Source organism: Vidua chalybeata, chromosome 9 (assembly GCF_026979565.1).
Source record: "Vidua chalybeata isolate OUT-0048 chromosome 9, bVidCha1 merged haplotype, whole genome shotgun sequence".
In the NCBI taxonomy this organism is placed as follows: domain Eukaryota; kingdom Metazoa; phylum Chordata; class Aves; order Passeriformes; family Viduidae; genus Vidua; species Vidua chalybeata.
Genome location: NC_071538.1, coordinates 13,771,321 through 13,791,291, shown reverse-complemented (window position 1 = coordinate 13,791,291; position 19,971 = coordinate 13,771,321). Strand labels below are relative to the sequence as shown.

The 19,971-nt window shown below is 40.0% G+C and overlaps 1 protein-coding gene across 8 annotated transcripts in view; it reads left to right on the top strand.

The window, feature by feature from the left end:
- Positions 1–19,971, top strand: part of MAST2 (microtubule associated serine/threonine kinase 2) — a 216,021-nt gene that overhangs the window by 104,955 nt on the left and 91,095 nt on the right. For 7 of the 8 annotated variants that reach the window (XM_053950715.1, XM_053950716.1, XM_053950717.1 and 4 more), the window contains one exon: positions 6,998–7,029. In XM_053950715.1, the coding sequence (XP_053806690.1) occupies positions 6,998–7,029 (32 nt within the window). Of the gene's footprint in view, positions 1–6,997; positions 7,030–9,684; positions 9,833–10,329; positions 10,420–19,971 lie in introns of those variants that run through there. The other variant, XM_053950720.1, reaches the window with a different exon arrangement.

Sequence of the window (19,971 nt, the reverse complement as noted above, 5' to 3'; positions counted from 1 at the left end):
TGGTTTTATTGTTTTAGACTTGAGGAAAACAGTCAAGTTCATAGTAAATTAGTTTGCTGATGTCTAAGGATTGAACAGCTGAGTTACTGTACCCCTGTTATTGTGACCAGGGTTCTTAGAGGTTGTCTTAATTTTCAGAGGCCATTCTTTGTTTAACCACAGCTGAAAAGCTTGGGATCGAATATAAAACTAGGAATTGTCTTTATTATGGGAAGAAAGAGACTTCTGCTTGACTGAGGGCATGAAATCAGAGTGACCCTGTGCTCCTGAGAAACAGAGATAGGAATGAATCCTGTGGAGGAAATGGGAGCTGGAGGACTGCAAGTCACTCATGGCTCTGGCTGGGGAGGGATGTGTGGGTGCCACCCTGCCCTGGGCTGTGGGTGCCCGCTGAGCTGTGGCAGCTGTGGAAAAGCTGTGGCTTTTCCTGGGGCTTGTCCCTTCATCCCTTGGGAATGTGCTTTGCATCCATTGTTTTTATTGTCATTTGCCAGTCCAAGCCATGACGTGTGGTTTCAGTCCCGTTTGTTGCCATGAGCAGTGGCCCATGGTGTGCACTGTGTAATGTTGTATTTTGGGCTGGAAAACATGATGTAATGTACAAAATATGGAGCAGACACTCCAGCTTACTAAAATACATATATATATATAAAATATATATATACACACATGGGAGTGGGCACTGAAAATATTCTGAGGAAAGTGTGAATTCTTGCCTGTTTTGAGATGTATTCTGGAATTATTTTAGGTCAAGTAGCCAAAATCCATAATCTTATGGAAAGCCCTGAGGTTAAGTGATATGAAGGGTTAGTGGGAAGCTTCTGGTCACATATATTCTTGACAGGTTAATGCACAGATGTGACCTGGATCCTTAGCTTTGCTTACCAAAGAATAAGTTCCTGTTGCCCATTCAGAAGAGGTAGTGGGGGGAGGGAAAATAATTTGCTGTCTTTGAGAATTTTGCTTGAAGTTTAAAAGGCCTTTAGCTTTATTTTCTTCTGCAGTAACTCTAATTTGAAATAAATCCAAAGGCTTTTTATTTTGCTGACTAGTAAGGGATTTCTAAGCTGAAGAGAAAAGAAAGGCTGGAAGATCCAAAAGCATGAAATGCATCATTGGCTGATTTGTGACCTGTGGGTTGAAAGATTGATATACACTGAATATTGAGAGAAATAGGGCTGCCTGTTAGTTAAACGTCTGAGGTTTTTTTCCCCATTTAGTTTTATATGTTATAATAGTTGCAAATGGTATTTTTATTGTCATGCACCTTCTGCTGAGGTAGAAAATGAGTCAAAACAATAACTTTATTTTGCTTTGAACTTGCAGTATGTTTAGGGTAGCACTGGGTGAGAAGATACACTATTGACTATTCTGGTGTCACACACATTTTTCTGGAGGCTGTGGCACTTTGTCACTGTGAAGGTGAGATTTCTTAGGAAAGAGGGGTTCCAGGCAGTTTGGGTGGCACTGGGAATATGGGGGGTGCCCTGGGACTAAGCTATCCATGGCATTTTAGAATTTGTGTGATGGCAGACATAGATTCAGTTGAGTGTGGAGAAAGGTCTGGGAATTAAATCCATGTCCTCTGAATATTTTGAATGGTATTGGCAAGAGGCTGGGTGTTCGTTTTCTGTATTTTAAGTATCTCTGTAGCTAAGCAGATGATCTAACAGTATGATCCTGAATTTAGTTTCTAAAAAGTCAGTAAATTATAGAAAATATCTGCAGCATATTCCATAGGTTCATCTGACCTTCAGTACAGATATGCTTTCAGTGTTGCTGTTTAAAATTCCTTACTGATGAGTTTGGGAAACAAGTTCAGATGTAATCATTTCTAGACAGAGAAATTGAGAAGTGCTGTTTTTAATAACCATTTACAGTGATATGGTGAAAGAAGGAAATTATTTTTCCTGACAGATTCTGATAGGAGAAAGAAAAGCTTAGCATGGGGCATTTTTTTTTTTTTCTTAATCACCATGAAAAATTTCTTCCTGTTAATCTGATGGATGGATTACAGTTTGTCCTTGCATGGCCAGGTTGTACTTTCCATCAGAATTGGAGATTCCAACCCTCATTATATCATTTCTGTAATGCAAATGGTTATGTATAGAAGAAGATTTAATTAATCCCCTGCTGGTTGGTAGTATACCCTAAAGCAAACATATTCAGCAAAGGAAAAAAAATTTAAACAAGAGTGCATGGTACCAGGTCACTGACTGTCAGTGGAATTTCATCATCTGTGAAATATTAACTTATTAACTGAAATGTATTTACTCTTATAGCTGTAAAAATATTTGTCTATTGTCCCAACTGGTATGATAGCAAGTACCGTGCAAGGGAGCCAAGGTCAAAAGCAATCTCAGGAATCATGCTGTCTGCTCTGGCAAAAATATGGAACATCCTGTGTGGTGATGGTTCTCATTTTAATTTGCAAGGACTCCATTTAAGCTGCCATCAGTGCAGGCTCCAGCATCCAACTTTGCCTGTGGGTCTGTGCCATATGTGCAGATACATATTCAAGGACAAATTACAAGACTGAGAGAAAGTGACAAATTTGAGTGATGGGTTCCTGTTTTTTCACACTTTTATAACATAACGTATCTGCTGGAACGATGTGGGTTGTATTGTAGGTCAGTGAACAAATAGATTTCCAGACTTTATTTCCTCTCCATATTGTGTGCACACACCTATGCAAAAAGCCAGCACTCTTCCTGCTGCCTGAAACATTCCTGTTTTCAGATGCAGTTTCTGTATATAAAAAACCACAACTGAATAAATTTTTCAGTATCTATGTACTAAACAATGTATTTTGCAAACAGAAAAATGATCTTTCAAATGACTGGTATTTTTTCTCTTTTAGTCTCCTTGCTGCCTGTAAAATGAGGATTTGGTCTTATTGTGAAACCTCTTCTGTAGCATGATATGATGTCCAACTGAATTTATAGCCTCATGATTGAGGTGATGAACTTAAGATAAAAGGAAATATAAGGAACTCTTTTGAAGGCAGATATTTGAATCAGCTTTTTATAAATTCTGTGATGCTGAATTTCTTTCCCAAGGTTCCTTTCTAACTACTCATCTGAAAATCTGCTGCTTCTTTTGTCTTGTAGAGATCAAGTTGCATGTTTAATAATTATGTCTTGAAATGTGGAACTGGTACAAAAAATTAACTTTCAGAACAGTCTGTTCTTGTCATTTGGGTACTGCAAGATTTAATATACTCCTTATTTTTTAGGATCTGTGAAAGTAGTTCTTTATTTCCACTTCTGAAAGTTCTTTGTGAATAATATGCACCAATATTTTATAACGTTCTTATGCTCTTAGCACTCCATATAAATCAAATATAAATGTAAGCCTCTGTTTTGAGGGTTATATTGTTGACCTAGAGAGCAGGTGGCATAGAGGCTGGCTGGAGTAATAATGGTAATATAAATATAGCTACTGGCAGCACGAGTGCTCAGGGAGGCAGATGTGCTGTTGGAAGGGGCAGTTTGGAATCTTGCAGGTTCCTCTGTTGTTCTCGTCAGAAGGGTGATCTTTAATGAAAAATGTCCTTCAGAATAAACTAGCATATTGAAAGGATTACAGCTGCACCCTTTAAATAGTGTTTTAGACCAAGTAGTCACAGCTCAGCACTCTTTTATTAGTTATCTCACCTCTTAAAATGTGATTAATTTTTTTGGATTCATGGACATGTAATGCCAAACTCCTTTGTGGTGTGAGTGGAAACCAGTTAAATCATACCACCTACCTCATAATTTACTAACTAAAACATTTAATCTCTACTATAAATGATACTATATATGATTCTGAGTAGACTTTAGCCTTTATAGGATGCTTGTGGAATGCTGTTGGACTTTTCCCTTACATTTTTCATAATTATTGAATCACTGTTTTTGTAGTGTTACTTCATATGTTCGAAATGACCCTGTCATTATGAGATACAAACCCTCAGTTGGTCCCATTGCACACATTGAAGTGTTGAGCTGTCTTAACACCCAGCTGAGTCTCAACCCCGTGAGTGTATCCCCATCTCTGGGAGGCATTTTCATTGTCCCCTTGGTCCCCTGGAGATCTGCAGTGTTCTCTGGCAGTGGGCATCCTCAAACAGGAAATAGCTCAGCAGTTGTCTGCAGTCTGCTCCCTCCTTCCTTCCATCTCCAGGCATTTTCTCTCTGGGATGTAACTTCTTCACACACAAACTCCCTGGTGATTTGGGAAAAGCAAATCTCATAATTACACTGCTCGTGGTTGTGTAATGTCCAGCTCTGGTGCTTTTGCCTTGGCCCCACCGTTCATGGCTTGTTTTGGGGGATTATAGGGGCTGTTACCAGCTCTGGAGAGGCAGAGAAGGGCAGAGAGTTGGGAGAGTGCATTGTCATTTCTCCAGAGGACAGGGAAAGTGCTGCAGAGGCCAGGTCGTGGTGGGCTGTGTGGCTGTTGGGGTTTGTGAAGGGGATTTTAAGACTAACATGAACTGAGGCATAGTGGAACAACAGGTATAAAAATTGATTGTTTTGATTGTGCTCTTTGTTGTCAAGACCACAGTGGTATTAAATGTGAACTGCTGCCTATTGATTCCACAGCTGCACTGTGTTTGTCAAGGTGGTGGTGCAGAATGAAGACAATTCCTACATGGATAGGATAATATTTCAATTGCATTGAGATGTCATCTGCTAGGACTTTGCTCCTTCCTTGTTTGAAAACTCAGTTTCCAAGGGATGCTTTCAGGAACAAAGCCCCAGGCAGTCCTCCTCCTAAACTAGCATGCATTTTATCCTGAATTACCTACATTATAGGAAGTATTAAATGTCATATTGTTTGAGTAAAGCAAGCGTTCTGTAAAGGAAAGTATTTGTCCATTCCTGTTCCCGGACCATGTTTCTTGTGATGTATTTCTGGTAATTACAAGTCACAATTACCAGAGCTGTGCTGCTGCAAGGGAGTGTTCTCTCTTTAAATGACTTTTCAGCTCTAATGACTAGAGCAAAGCTTGTAAAAATGAACCCTAGAAGTTCAAAAACTAGAAGGTAGCTAGAGAGATTTAAAGGTCACTGTTTTGCTTTTTCATCCAGTACTATGAAATTCCAGAGCTTTATACATGCATTCTAAAAATTTCTGGGGCTTACTGTGTTGGAATCAACAGAAATATGTCATTTGAACAGAAAAAGTGCCTTCTGCCAAGAGGTGCCATCTTCTTTAAAAAGCATATATTAAATACAGCTGCTCATATGATGAAAAGATGTATATGCATGTCTAAGTAACACACTATCCACAGAAGCAGAATGACATATAATATCTATATTTTACCTGTTTTTTTATTAATTTGCAGTAGCAAAAAGCTGTCCTTGCTTACACAGGTTTCGCAGTTGGAAACGAATTCTTTCTTACAAATGAGAGTGGAAGAAGTACCTTTTTTCGAATATAAACCACACAACCTGTTATAGATGCTAATGATTTATTATCTTAGGCACTTGAAGTGTTTTGATTAGATCTTGACAAGTTTGTCTGATGACAGGAATTTATTTCTCGATGCTGTAAGCTGTCAGCCTTGAGATAATTCACACATGGAATTTGCTTGGTTCTGTTAAACTGTAATGAAATTTCAAATTATGGAGAACTAATACTTAAAAAGAATAATGGCATGTAAGAGTTTATTTTATTTCTTTATTTATTTATTTGTTATTAGTGGCTGTAACATTTTGGTATCTTTGAAAAACTTCAAGCTGAATCTCACGTATTACTGATCAGACCAAGTCACTGCCTGTCAATAGCATTGTCAGTCATGTCAGTCTGCACAAACACTGTAGCTAAAGATGGAAAAGAGATTACCATACCAGTGTTATGGATTTGATGTTTTTTTCCTATTGATTTTTTTTTCAATATTCAGTGAAAACGCTGATTTTTTTTTTTTTTTTTTCTTAGAGGGGATGAGAAACACATCCCGTAGATCAGTACCCTGACATCCAGTTGGTATTGGCTGAGCTGCTGCTTGCTGGGCTGAGCGCAGCGGAGCAGCCGGGGATGGGCACAGCCCGTGCCGGGGGTTTGAGGAGAAAACCCCCAGAATCGGGGCCCGGGGCGGCGGCCGCGGCTGCCACCTGGCGGTGTCCGGCGGGAGCGCAGCCCCGCAGCCGGGCGGGGCCGGGGACTGCGGAGCCGGGGGGGGACAGGGCCGGGGGGTGACAGTGCTGGGTGGGGGACAGTGCCGGGGGTGGGCAGTGCCAGGGGACAGTGCCGGGGACAGTGCCGGGGGTGGGCAGTGCCAGGGGACAGTGCCGGGGACAGTGCCGGGGGTGGGCAGTGCCGGGGGATGCGCTGTGTCCAGCCCGGGCAGTGCCGGGGGATGCGCCGTGTCCAGCAGTGCCGGCGCCTGGGGATGCCCCCGGGCTCTCGACTGCAATAAAACCCGCAAAATCCTCCGTCTGCCTTTGCTTGTGCTGCTGAAATGCAAAATGCTGCTGAGAAGTGGAAATTGTGTTTGGTCTCGAATTTTTTTTTTTTTTTTTTGATAATACATAATACAACTAATGTGTATGTCTAAAAAAATCCCCAAATCACCCCCCCCAAATCCACTCTACGGCATTAATTCTTCCGTTTGGTGAGAGTGTGAGACCATACTGCAGCAGCTGCAGGCACACCACGTTCCACACTTCTGGAAGTGGTTCAGTCTGATGCTGATGAGGTATGTAGGACAGAATTAATTACTGCCTTATCTTTGCTCAGGCTTGAATTTCAAAGTTATGTTTGCTCTGTTGCGTACTTATGATTTTTAACTCCAAAGGCAATGATTGTTTAGGCAAAATGAGCAACTTTCATACCCCAGACTGCATTGTGAATGTGCAGCAGCAGAGCTGTGCAGTTCCACACTGAGCATGTGCTGTGAAATGGCCAGCTCTTTATTCATTCCACCTCAGTCATTTATTGATAAATAAATCAGTAATATATAATAAAAACTAAAATTAACTCAAGGTTTTCATTCTTATTTTTTTTCCAGAAAGAGCTCAGTCTCCCCAGAAGAGGAAGCTTGTAAGTATAATCATTCTTTATTCATCCCTTGGTTTGTTTTGAACATACATAGCTGTTCAGTTGTGGAAGTAATTTAAATGGGCAGATACTCTGTTTTTTCTGTTAAACATTTTCAAGAATCTGTCATGGGCTTGGAAACAGCTAGCTTGGATTTCTGTGAGACTGAAACCTCTATTCATTTCCTTAAGTGTAGCAGGAAAAGCAGTGGTAGTGTAAGTTTACTTCTAATTACCAGCTTGAGCTGATCCTGATACCAAAGTGGCTGCGGTGTTGAGCGCTGCCACTCCAACGTGGCTGCAGTGACTCCAGAGGAGTCCCAGAGGAGTCACTGATTATTTATGCAATATGGACAGCTCTGATCACTGCTCTTCAAACAGTCTATTGACAGAAGTCTAAGCACACAGCTCCTGGGCCACACAGGTCAGGTGTTTGTGGAGCAGGCAGCCTGATAGAGGTATCTCAATAAAGATATGTCAGGAAAAGTAGGCTTTTAAAACTGCCATTTGAACAAACAGCAATTTTTTTTAATGCATTATGATGCTTAAAGAATTTTAGCAAACTAACTTGGTGTTTCAACGGTATTATAAGAGCTTAGCTTCTGCTATGCTTACAGATTTATGGTGGAAGAAATTGCATTATTGATTGCATTATATAAAAGAGAAAGCTTTTGTACTGCCTGCTATTGCATTATGATTTAAAATTGTTTCCCAAAGCTTGTGGACTACAGACATGAAGCACACAAAAGCTTATAACCTTTCTTCCTCAGGTTTCTGGTTCTAATGAGAAATGATTTTCAGTCTTTCAATGTAAGCTATCCCCTTTGTACAAGAAACAGTGTTTGGAAAATGCTGTGTAGAGCTAGTGATTCAGGACAAAACAATACAGAGGATCAAAAGGTCTCTTTTTAAAAGTGGGGCATGACCAAACCTTTTTGTTTAGTTCATATGACAATGATAAGCCAGTCAGGGAGTTATTTAAAGAACATGAAGCACTGACTGGTTTTGGGTTTTTTTTTTAACCAGTATGGCTCAAAGGCTGGCTTAATGAGATTTGAGAGATTTCTAAGACAGGTGGTGTTCATCATTTGAAGATTATGAAGGTTCTTTGATCAAATAGTGGAGCAGTGAGTTACCAGTAAGTTTTTTGTTGAATATAATTTTTGCACAAAACTTTTGGAATTGAAATTGAGGATGCCAGAGATATTCCAACTCATTCCATCATGGAGGTGGGTATGACACAAGGCTACTTATGTATTTTCATTTGAACTATCTGTAATACAAATGAAATGCTTCAGATGTGTAATGTTTTAGTTACTGGTAACTAAACCAAATGACTGAATATTTTATTTCTGTATTACTTAACCCCTGCAATTTTCATTACTTCACTTTAGTTTTCTTCCACGAGTGAGTGCCTTTTAAGCTGTCACTATGTGAAGTAATTTAGCAACCTGTAATTTAGCTAAGAAGATCCAGGCCATAAATTTTAAGCACAAGGTTGCAGCTACTAGTGAGACTAAAAATCTATGAAGAATTGAAATGTCTTAGTTACCTGTGTTGTCTAGCTGATTATTTGATTGTAGTTTCTGGAATTACAGATTCTATAGTCAAGTCAAGTACCAAGTGTAGTCCAGAACCAAATGATGTCTTGTTGAGAAGTTTTAACTGTTCATGAAGTCAGTATGCATTGTGGCTGATGTAGACCTGTGTTGATGCTGTACTATGAAATGTGCAGGCTCACTGAAAAGGCTCTTGTGGAGTTGATCTGCATGATTTTGCATATCCGAATGTCAGAGTTACTTGATTAAAAAAATCCTCATTGTTTTTTAAGTAGAAATTAGAGTAATTTATATCAAGGGGATAATTATAATATATGCATGTAATATAAGGTAAAAATATACATATACTATGTATAATTTTGTTCAACCATTCTATCAAAAAGTGTGGCATTTTAACTGTAGGCAGTTTTCAGTTCTTCTGGAGGCTTTTCCTCTGCTGGAATCAACTTAACTGTGAACCTCATAAGTAAAAATAAATTCTGAAAATAAAATTTATTCTGAAAAGCTGCTGTTGTGCTATGGCTGATGAGCAGGGGTAGTTGTGGTTGTAGCCATGTCCTGATTCATTGACTGTCAGTCACTGGCTTTTGTTCACTGATAGAAGCAGAAGCAGGGATGGACAGGAGGATGAAGTACCTGGCTTGAAGCCAGAAACCCTCAAGAGGTGCATCCATTTTCTGCACAAACTCCAGCCTTTGTAGCAGTTCAGTAGCAATTGAAGTATATACAAAAATCAGCCACTCAGCATTTTTTTTTGTGTGCTAGTCTGGAAGTTGGGGTGCACTTTTGTAAAAAATCTACTACTGCTGACTGGTTTGGTGATTGCTTTGCTGGATTGTTGAGTTAGAAAGGTTTTAGCCTGCAGATCAGCTTGGGTATTTGTCATTGGTGAATGAAAAAGGATGAGCTATTCCTGACAATGCTTCTAACTTTTTCTTTGTGTGACTCTCAATACTTCATATTTTCTGGGTTGGTATGAGTAATCTTTATTTTATTGCAGGAAATGATTATAAGCAGGGACATGAAGATTTGCTGTGCTTATTTGTGCAAAGGAAAAGGAGTGGAGTTATATGTCTCACTGTTTTTGTCAGGAGAACATGAGAAATTTTGTCACCTAAAGAAGCTCTTGGGTGGGAGCTGAAGAGAATGAATGGTGGGATGGAGCCTGTGAAGTCTGTTGATCAGTGTTGATGACTATTTCCATAATAGCAGAAGGAAACACACTGTAAAGGATGGCTTTGCACTTGGGTAATCTTGCAATCCTAATTTTGAAATAATCAACACAGAGTGAGCAGACATGTAAAATAGATGGGGGAATTGTATGCAGGGTGACATTAAGAGAAATGCCTGATAATTTAGATACCATTTTGTTGTTAATGTCCTTAAAGTGTTTGTGTTTCTATGGGGGGTTATGTTTAATGCACTAAAAGAGATGATATTTAGCTGAGTTGTAGGCTGCTAAGAGACTGAATAGTTAGAGAACAGGAATAAGTAGTTATATTTTGTCTCTAGTGTGGTTCAATAATCAGAGTTCAAAGTTTTCCTTTAATGAATTATGCATATAAATGTATTGGTTATGTTTTTCCCCATGCTTTGTTCACAAAAGGAATAATTACCATTCATGAATATTTTCTTTAGTTTCAAATAGTGAATTTGGCGTGATAGACTCAAACTTTGATCTCTAGCCTATTAGTCGAAGTGGTTTAATAATTTTCAGCCATTTTCCTGTTCTGTTCTCTGTACAGAGACTGGTTTTTGTATTGTTGGCTGCAGTTTCCCATGGTTTTGATGTGCACCTGCACGTGAATCACAGCAGAGATGTTCCAAGGACAAAGGTGGGGACTTTGCAGCAGGAGCGTCCCGTGGTGAAGCACCTCTGTGTTCATGTGTCTGAGAGCAGTTCAGCACCCAGAAGATCAGGCTGCAAACTGCATTTCATCCTGGCTGCAGGATGCCCAGCACCAGCCTGGGGCTCACTGTTGCTTCTGCTTGCCTCCTTGGCTGAGCAGTAGTCACTAAATCCAGTTGGGGTTGCCCTTGAGCCATCTGGTTTCTTGTTCAGTACCCCAATAATAGTAAATTAATTATAAATTCAGTTCTGTATACCATGAACCTTACTGACCTGTTCAGACTTTTTAATGAAAAACGTGGGTTTATATTTTAAATCCTCATGGTTTCTAAGGCAGGGTTCATAGTATGGGTTGCTGTAATTTTTGTGCTATCTAAATGTAAAATTTTCTAAAAAGAAAACACAGCTTTCCCATATTATATCCAAATTTGAAAAGAGTAATTTCCTCAGCAAACTAAATTTGCTAAACCAGTTTCTAACTTCAGCTGTAAGTTTTTTTTTTGTTAATTATTTCCTGCTATCAACCATCTGTATCAAATATACTTTAAAAGGCTGTATACAAATGGCAAAAGAAAATGGAGGCATAAGAAACATGAAAAAATAGTTTTAATTCAGAATATATCCAGTAAAAATACACATTTATATGAACCAAATATTACACATTGTTGTTTTGATGGTGATTGGTGCTGGTAAAGAGTAGTATTTACCTGAAGTTTTTATGTCTATCTCTGAAATATGGTAAGGAACATAAAAGTGTTTGCTGAAGATGTGTGCAAGCCTTTTATGGTGGTCTTTATTCCTTCTAATCACTTTTTAAGGCAGCTTATGTCCCCTGTGGGACTTGTTTTCTCTCATTCTCTCCTTCCTTCTCTGCACTACCATTCTACTTTAAACCTCTGAAGATTCTTTGTTTCTGCTGCCCTAGACATTTCTGAGGGGGTTTCATTAAACAAGTCTTCATCATAATTTGTTAAACTTGGCCCCAGTTTCTTGACAGTTAAATAACACACAAACACAGCAAGGAATTTCTTTGGGGTGATGTGCTGAACTGCTTGTATTCTTTTTAATGTTTAGACCTTTGAAACAATAAGAAGTTTGATGGCAGGAAAGAAAATTTCTGGCCTTTAGTGGTTTACGTCTTCGTGCTGCCATGCTCAGGTGCTGTGGGAATTTCCTCTGTATCTGCAGAGAAATGGAGTATATAATTCAGTTTCTGCTCGTCTTGGCGGGTGAGTGTTTCTGCTGGTGATGGATCGATGCCGTTTCCCTGCCAGGAGCGAGTATCATTGTCCCAAGAGTGGCAAAGCCGAAGTGCAGGAAGTGGATGAAAAATGGTTCTGAAAAGGAGTAGGGAATTTTGCTGCTTTTGCAATCTGTTCTGATTTGGATGTGGAAATAAAGAAAGAAATAATGCCTCCAGTCAATGCATTCTGCTTGTGGTGCTTTATATAGATGGGAAGAGAAAGAGGTGCACTCTTCTGACCACCCCATCCTTCTCTAAGCACGTAGAAGCAGCTCACAAGCAGTAGGTCAAAAATAACCTGCTGCTCTTAAGCTGATCTAAGGGGCTGGTTCTGGAGGTGGAACGTGCCGAATTATTCTTGTGGGACTCCACAGCACTGCTGTTATTCCTGTATTAGACTTAAAAAATTATTTGAAAGCATTGTTTCTTTAAAAGAAGTGACTTGGTGAATCAGGAATATTTTAGTGTTATGTATAGACTGTAATCTCAGAGACAAAGAATTTGTGGAGGTTTTCATCAAGGATTTAAAAGTGGAAAAAGTATTTTACACAGTTTTTATTGTCAAGTTTCCACTACTTAATCCAGGCTCTCATTTAATAAGTACAATAGAATTATTTGTATACCAAATTTGTACTTTTTGTTGCTTGCTGTGTTGTCTGACTCCAAAGGCACAGTGTGGGGGCAGGGGCTTTGGTTGTGTAGGGAACAGCCATCCTGCCCTTCCTCCTCAGCCTGGCACTCTGTTTTCCTAATTGCTGAGAGATTGGGATTTTGTAGTGTGGGGCTGCGATCAGAATCGTGGGAAGGTCTGATGATCAGAGTTGTCACCTGGAATTTGACTTGGTTGATGAGTACTTGTGAATAGCAGGCTAAATAAAGCCTTTAGCACTCTAAAGCCTATATATATATATATGTGGAAACTTTTTTGAGGAAAGTAACATTCTTACAAATACATATTTAAAAAATGTTGGACATCATTTGGAGCAGTTTTGTTAATAGCACGAAATTGATTTTGAGCTGACTGAAGTCAGTGTTTGCAAGCAGAAGTGTAAAGGGAACATTTCCTCCTCCTGAAGGTGTTCCCCCTTCCTCCCCTGCGGCATCCGGCTCCCCAGGCTGCTGCGAGCGCTGCTGCTCTGTTCTCGGTGCTGGAATCCATAAAGCGTCTGTCTGGAGCACAGCTCGGGAGTTTCGGGAAGGTGTTTTAAGCGCGTGTAGCTGAGGGGATTGATTTCTGAGCGGGGGCTGGCCCACGTGTCCCGCCGGCCGGGCGCAGCTGCTCCCCGCGCCCGCCGAGGGCTCTGCCGGCCTGTGGGAGCGAGCGCTGCCCCGGCCCCATCGGCGTGCGGCTTCCCAGGCTGCTCCCTGAGCCCTGCCAGAGCCCTTCCACTGCGCCGTGGCCCCCGTGGCTTTCCGCCGCCCCTTCGGTGTGCTGGGGAAGGCTGCTCCTGCCCCTGGCAGCCCAGGAGCTGCTCAATCGGGTGGCTGATCTGATCTGATCTGATCTGCGGCGGCTCGGCCGGAGCGTGGCAGGAGCGTGTTGCTGGCGGTGTGACAGGTCAGATGGCCCCTCTGTGTCCTGCCACCTTCCTTTCCTTCTGCTGGGCTCCGCTTCCTTTCGCCGGATGCTGTGAATGGGCTCGCAGAAGATTTTTTAATCTGATTTTTTTTTTTTTATAAATAATTAGGTTTTTGACATGAGCTGTGTGATTAATCTGGACCATTACTGAACTCCCGAGGTCTCTCTGGCACTGGGGGGTATGAAGAGCTCGGAATTGCACTGATTGTTCTGTGCTCTGCGTTGGAGTGATAACAGTGGCCTCTTCTTCCCAGCCCTAAGCCTCTTATGCTGGGAAGAGGCATATCAGTGTATCAGCACAATGATGAAGCGGAGGAAACAGAGGCTTGGAGCCCCATCTCTGCGGATCCAGTAAGGACTGTTGTGAAAAATAAATTGCACGTAATCATTTCAAAGTGAAGCTATGAAGAAGAAAAACTGGCCAGGATTTTCTGTGGCCAACAGACATTGCTTTGATTTGTTAGAACTTTCTTATTTGTTGTGCTGTACATGAAATTTTGTTTTGGAAGCTTTAGCATTTTATTTTTGTGGAGTATTAACCATGAAGTATAGCTAAAAAAAAGCAATGTTTCAATGTTTTTAACTGGGATACATTGTGGTTAAATTTTGTCCCAGTCATTAGTGTAGTCAAACTAACTGTTTGTAACTGCGTCTTTCTAGTTTGATCATTCTTCAGATTTAAAAAGCACTTTCAATAATTTGTCAGAAAGCTGTCACAGTGCTAAAATCTTCAGAAACCTTTGCTACCTTTGCTGTCTTCTAGAATTAAGAATGCTTTTGAAAACTTCTAGATTTGAAGCAGGAAGTCTTAGCTCACATTGACGCATTGTCACATGTATTTCTACAAATGGAATTTTAACAAGCGTTTCCTTTTTAAATGCTTTTCCTTTATAAGTGCTTTGAAATCTACTAATGGAAACTGCTATTTATGATCGTAATTATATTTATTATTTCTATTAGGTAAAATGGAGGAAATTGTAGGTTTAATACTGTGTTCACAAGTAGAGGAGGTTAAAAGAATCTATCGTGTAGTCAGTGGAGGGAGGAGCAGGGTAAGAGGCAGGCTTAACCTTTTCTGTCTGCAGACTGTAAAGCTCATCAGCTGTTTAAGCAGAGATTGCTGGTGAGGAGGATTTCCAGAATATAAAGGTTGCTTTACTGATAAGTATTTGGATTCACCAGGAAATTTAAAGCTAAGAACATGGACAAACATGCTTGACTTCAGGACGCTAAGTGTAAAATATCTGAATTCTAACCAAAACTGAAGCATGCCTTAAATTTCCATTTTGTTCACTTTTGTGTTCAAATATTGTAAATAGAAAGTATTTTTCAGCCCTCAGTCAAAAATCAAAGTTACAGGTTTAAGAATACAGTGGCACTAATTTGCATTCTAATACATAAGCACACTGTGTAATACCAATAATTGTAAGTTAACTTTTACTTTATTTCTAGTGAAGGACATCTCATCGTGTATAGTTCACTAAAGTAGGTGTTAGAACCACTGCTCTGTGTTTATGTACAAGTCTGTTTGCAGCTTTTTGAAAAGCAGCTACTCTGAAACCTTTTCTGTGCCCTGTGTGAATAAAAACGTGCCTTGGCTGCTGACCCTGCAAAAGCAGGATAGTTCACAGAGCTGGGCATCAGCACCCTCAGCTGCAATCCTGATGCTACCATGGATGTGCTGTGGACATGTCACTAAACCTCTTCATGCCTCAGTTTCCCCACTGCTAAAATTAGAATAAAGCCATTTTGCAGTGCTGCTTTCAGGCTTAATTAGTTGTTGCTCTAAAACAACTGCCACTGCTAAATGTTGTTTTCTAGTTAATAGTTTGTGTCATTCATATTTTCACAGTTGTGTGTTTTGGTTATTGCCACAGCTGTGGCATGGAACCATGGCTCCCAAATTGTGAAGGCAGTGATAGAAATGGTCTGTGTTTGCTGCAGGTGCCATTATTAATTGGTTAATTTTTCTCAATTAAACATTTTAGATTAGAGATTGACAATGGTGTGTATTCCAGAAAGCCTGGAAATCACTGCAAGAAAGGATTTGGATAATTCCAGATTGGAGGATTTTTGTAGTGGAAAAATAACTTTGAATAGATATTAAATTGACTGAAAAATACATTTTAGTTTGGATGATAGTGGAAAGGAATGACTTTTTACCACTTAGTTGATTCCATTTGTTTAGAAGATATAACTTGTATTTTGAAATTATCTTTTTTCTTTATTGAAACAGAAGACGTGATATTGACCATGATTTTTTTTTCTGCTGTGGTACCTTGTCAGAATCTCCTCTCCTTTGTTCTCCCACTGCCGAGGAAATGATGTTCATCAGCACATGTTCTCTCCTACATCTGCTCCAGGTCTGCAGCATCTTAAATTCCCATTTAGTGCTGACTGTGCACTTGTCACTTCTCCTCTAGTATTTTACCTGAACTCACAAGCCCAGAGCAATCCATCTAGTCCGTGCTACAGCCATCCTTTTCAGTGGAGGTAAGGAGAGGTATCAACTAGGGATTTTTAACAGTTTGGTGTTGGCATAACCATCTATGAACTTAACAGCTTTACAGTTCAGGAGAATAACATCTAACAGAAGGAAAGAGCTTCCTACTCACAACTTACTTCCAGCCATTTAGCGTTCAAATGGATGTTGTGGATTGGGACAAACTTTTTGTAGTTTGTGTGTAGGCCCTATGAAGGGAAAAAGATAAATTTGATTTAGGAATGGAAACCTGTCTGCTGGTGTGTGCATGCCTGTTCCTGGTGGTACCTTGTGTTGGCACCTGTGCAGCTTGTACCGTGCAGCAGAGGAGCCCTCAGAGGCATGTCTGGTGTCAGGAAAACCAATTTAAAAGTAAAGCAGGCTAAAGTGGGGTCCTTAAAAACTCCTGTCTAAGTAGTGAGTCTGTACTAAATACTGCACTGTCTTCTATTCCCTGGAAATCCACTCTGCTTTCTTACAGAGGCTGGCAGGCTGAGGTTTCCAAGCACAGGGTATACAAAGGATAAGGAGTAGAATCAAGCCTTTTGTTAGCAGGCTTGAGTGAAGGATGCAAGAGTTTCTAAAGCAAAAATAGCCCAAACCAGCTCAGTTTATATTAAAGCACTTAACAGCTCAACTGATATATTTTCCCTTCAGGATTAGCTCTTGCTCCTCGCTGTGCTCGTGTGGGACAAGCACAGCCATCAGCCACCCCAGTGGAAACCTTCAGCTTCTTCACTCAAGGGAAATGTCACCAGCTCTCAGGGGGACAGTCCCAGGGGAAGGCTCACACACGCTGGAGATCTCTGCATGTGTGGTTATGAAACTGGAGCTCAGTGGTACCTACTTAAAACTTGAGCCAACATAGCACCAGAGGGCTGGTTTTGAAGTTCACATGCTGCAGGGTGGATGTGGCTGGTCAAATTTCAGTTACTCATCAGGTGGTAATGCAATAGCCCCTGAATCTAGATGTTATTTCAGAGGAAGGTTGGTCTTGCTGGCCAGCTCTGGTAGGACTAACCAGAAAATGTGAAGTCGAACTATTTTAGGTTTCTGCCTCTCTAATGCAGAGTAATGTATATGACATCTGTTGAGTGGAAATCAGGTTGTCAGCAGAGGAAGGGGCCATTGCATGTGTCTGTCCTCACTGTGCACGGCATGGGGAGAGGCTTGCCCAGCATCTGCCACTTTTCCTGCACGATGGGCAGCACTTGGTGACAATTCTTAATAAGGTGCTCACTTTGCAGCACTTGGGGGAAGTGAAGGGCAGCGACTACAGAGCAGTCTCCTAGCATTTCAATGTCATGGCCATCAATCTAATTTTAAATGAATTTTTATTATTTAAAGGCTGGTATTGGGTAATGTTCCTTTAAACAAGGGTGATTAAACTCGATTAAATGCTGGTTAGCCTTGGGGCTAATTAACAGACTAGTAAGTGGCAATTAAATATCAAGATTAGATTATTGTTAAAGTCAATTGAGAACTGTTCTTTTTGGAGATGAGATCTGATGCTTATTGATTATTTTCAAAAGCCTTTTTGGTACTTACTGCTTTTTCTTCCTCTGAGAAACCTTCAATTTTCAGTGCTCTGACATGGGTCAGTGAATAATTTACTCTTTAAGACCAGTTCATATAAAAGTCTTAATAGCAGGCTTTATTCCACTGTTACTATGGACTCCTTGATAATAATATTTTTCACATATGAGGACCTTCCAACCATCTGCTCTTTAAATACTGAATGGTTGATGATTCACAGATACATGGTTCTGTGTGAGAGCTTAGGTCGACTATAATAAGTTTTTATTTTTGTCGTTGTTGCTTTCACCTGTGCAGCTCTTGATCCTGTTTTATCCTGTCTTTCTTTGTTGTAGTTTTGTTTACTTGGTTACAGTGCCAGTGATAGCCATTCCTGCTTGCTTAGAGCAAAGGTTCATCTTGGCAAGCTACCACTGTCATTGATCTGCTCAGCTTAGCACCTCAGGTTAGCCAGGCAGTGATTCATTTCCATGGTTATGCAGGGAACTGCTGGAAAATGTAACAAGAAAAACTTATGCCTTCACATTAAATCTTCCTCACTCTTTACCTTTGGTATATTGCATTTACAAGAATTTGCACAGATTTTCCCTTCTTCCCTATATTTCGTGGTGCCATTGTTAATTTTATGTCGACAGATGAACAACTGTTGGTGCATCTGATGTCAAGACAGATGGCATGGAAGTTCGTGGCTTCTGAAAGAATTAATCTAATTGAGATTGAAAATATTTTATACATAACCTTTGAACAAATGAAAATAATGTAAACCTTGCAAAAGAGTAAAAGAAAATGTGGTCTGATTACAATAAAACCAAATTGATAACAGGTGGAATAGGACTGCTATAGTTGATGGAAATGTGGGTTGGAATTAAGGTCATGCATCTTTAGGAAGAAAAGAGAATTATGTCCAGAATTAAACAAGTTCTGATTTTTGTCTTTGGGATCTGGCTTGCACTCTTCTGGGGGTAACAGGCAAGTCAAATTACTGAAGAAGAAAATGAGGCCATGTTTCACAGCTGGTCCTCTTTATGAGCTGGCAATTCTTTGTGCACCCATATTTGTCCTCTAATTTAATCAAAATATGATTTTACAGCATTTTTTTGCTCTCAAGTTGCTTAAGAGATGTCATGAATTGATTGTTCTAACTTGGAAGTGATGAACCGTGAGATTAAAGGAGAGTGCAATTACCCCCATTCCAGAAAATGTTACATTCTGTGTAACACCCTCAGTAAGATATAAGACATTTTCAGTAATTCTAGAAACAGTTTAATTTGTTTGTGATAAAAAGGATGAAAGTGTCCAGGTGCTGTTTTTCTGGCATCTCTGAATGCTGCAGCTGAGGTGAAGTCTCAGTGGAAATTTGCTTCAATTTCCTAACAAACTAAGGGAAGAGTTGGCTTCAGCTGGATCATTCAAGGGGCATTTTCTTGTGCTATTTCAATTTAATGAATTCATGCCAGTTGTGGAACATGTTCTTATAGGAATGTATGGTGGAGGTTATTTTTATAGGAATGTTTTCCCTTGGAAATTCTAGCTTTAATGAAGTCTATTGGAAATAGCTATTAATTTTTTTATAGCTTTTCAGAATAGTTTAATAGAATTTTTTCCTAGCCTCTACAAAATCTGGTCACCATTTGTAGATGTGATGGTGACCAGACCCATGCTGTCTTATTTAAGTAAAACAAAATGGGAAACCTAATATTGCTCCAAAATAGTCTTTAAGCACACTACATAATTACTTGATCAGTGTGTAATTACAATGTTATGAGTTTTATATAATTAGGATTTTATGGACATCTGTGATATAATTTAAGAATATATTAATTTATTTACATAAAAAGCCTATTCTAGGAAACAAGCCTTTCATCAATAACTGTGGTAAGTAACAAGAATATATTATACATAGGCATTCAGAAAATGTCCTGGAGGTCTGCCCTGCCTTTATTTAAAGCCTTTTTTGTACAAGCTGTTGCAGTGGATGAGGGGAGACCTATATTTAGAGCTATGGCTTGTTTGGGTGTACGAGTGAGGTTGGGTGGGCAGTGTCCTGGGCAGGTCTGCTCCATTGCAATGAATCCAGTGGACTTTGCAGATTTGCAGGGTGCTGGTCAGCAAACCCTCACCAAAGGGTGGGCGTGGGGACATCCACCTTCTTGGAATGGGTCTCCTGTTAGACCGTGGCTCTTTATCTTGTGTGTGAGGATTGCTGGTGGGCCTCGATGAGAGAGAGTCTTGTAACTCCAGTCCTGCTGCTTCAGTCAGGTGCAGAAATCCCTTCCACAGCACAAGGGAAGGGATTGTATTCTTGGGATGTAGGGATGTATTCTTGGCACACACATCCCCAGATCACCTGAGGTTTGGGTTTTGAAGACTGCATATATTTTACAACATCAGGGCCGTAGCTGTAAACAGAAGTTCCTTATTTTTAAGCAAGATCAAAACCATTTCAGAATTCAGACTTGATAAGTTTCTTTGTTCTTATTTTGAAATACCTCAAGGCTTACCAAAAGTTGTTGATGGTTTCCTATCTTTACCTAAATTTTGCTTAGTGTAAAGTCACTTGATATCATACAGGTTTTATTTTTTTTTAATTAGAATTTCCTAGTTGACAAATGCTAGAGGATTAATGAAGAGGCCTATATTCACTTTGAATTACATTTGGAAATTGTTCTGATTTTACAGTAAGTGTTATCCTCCTGGT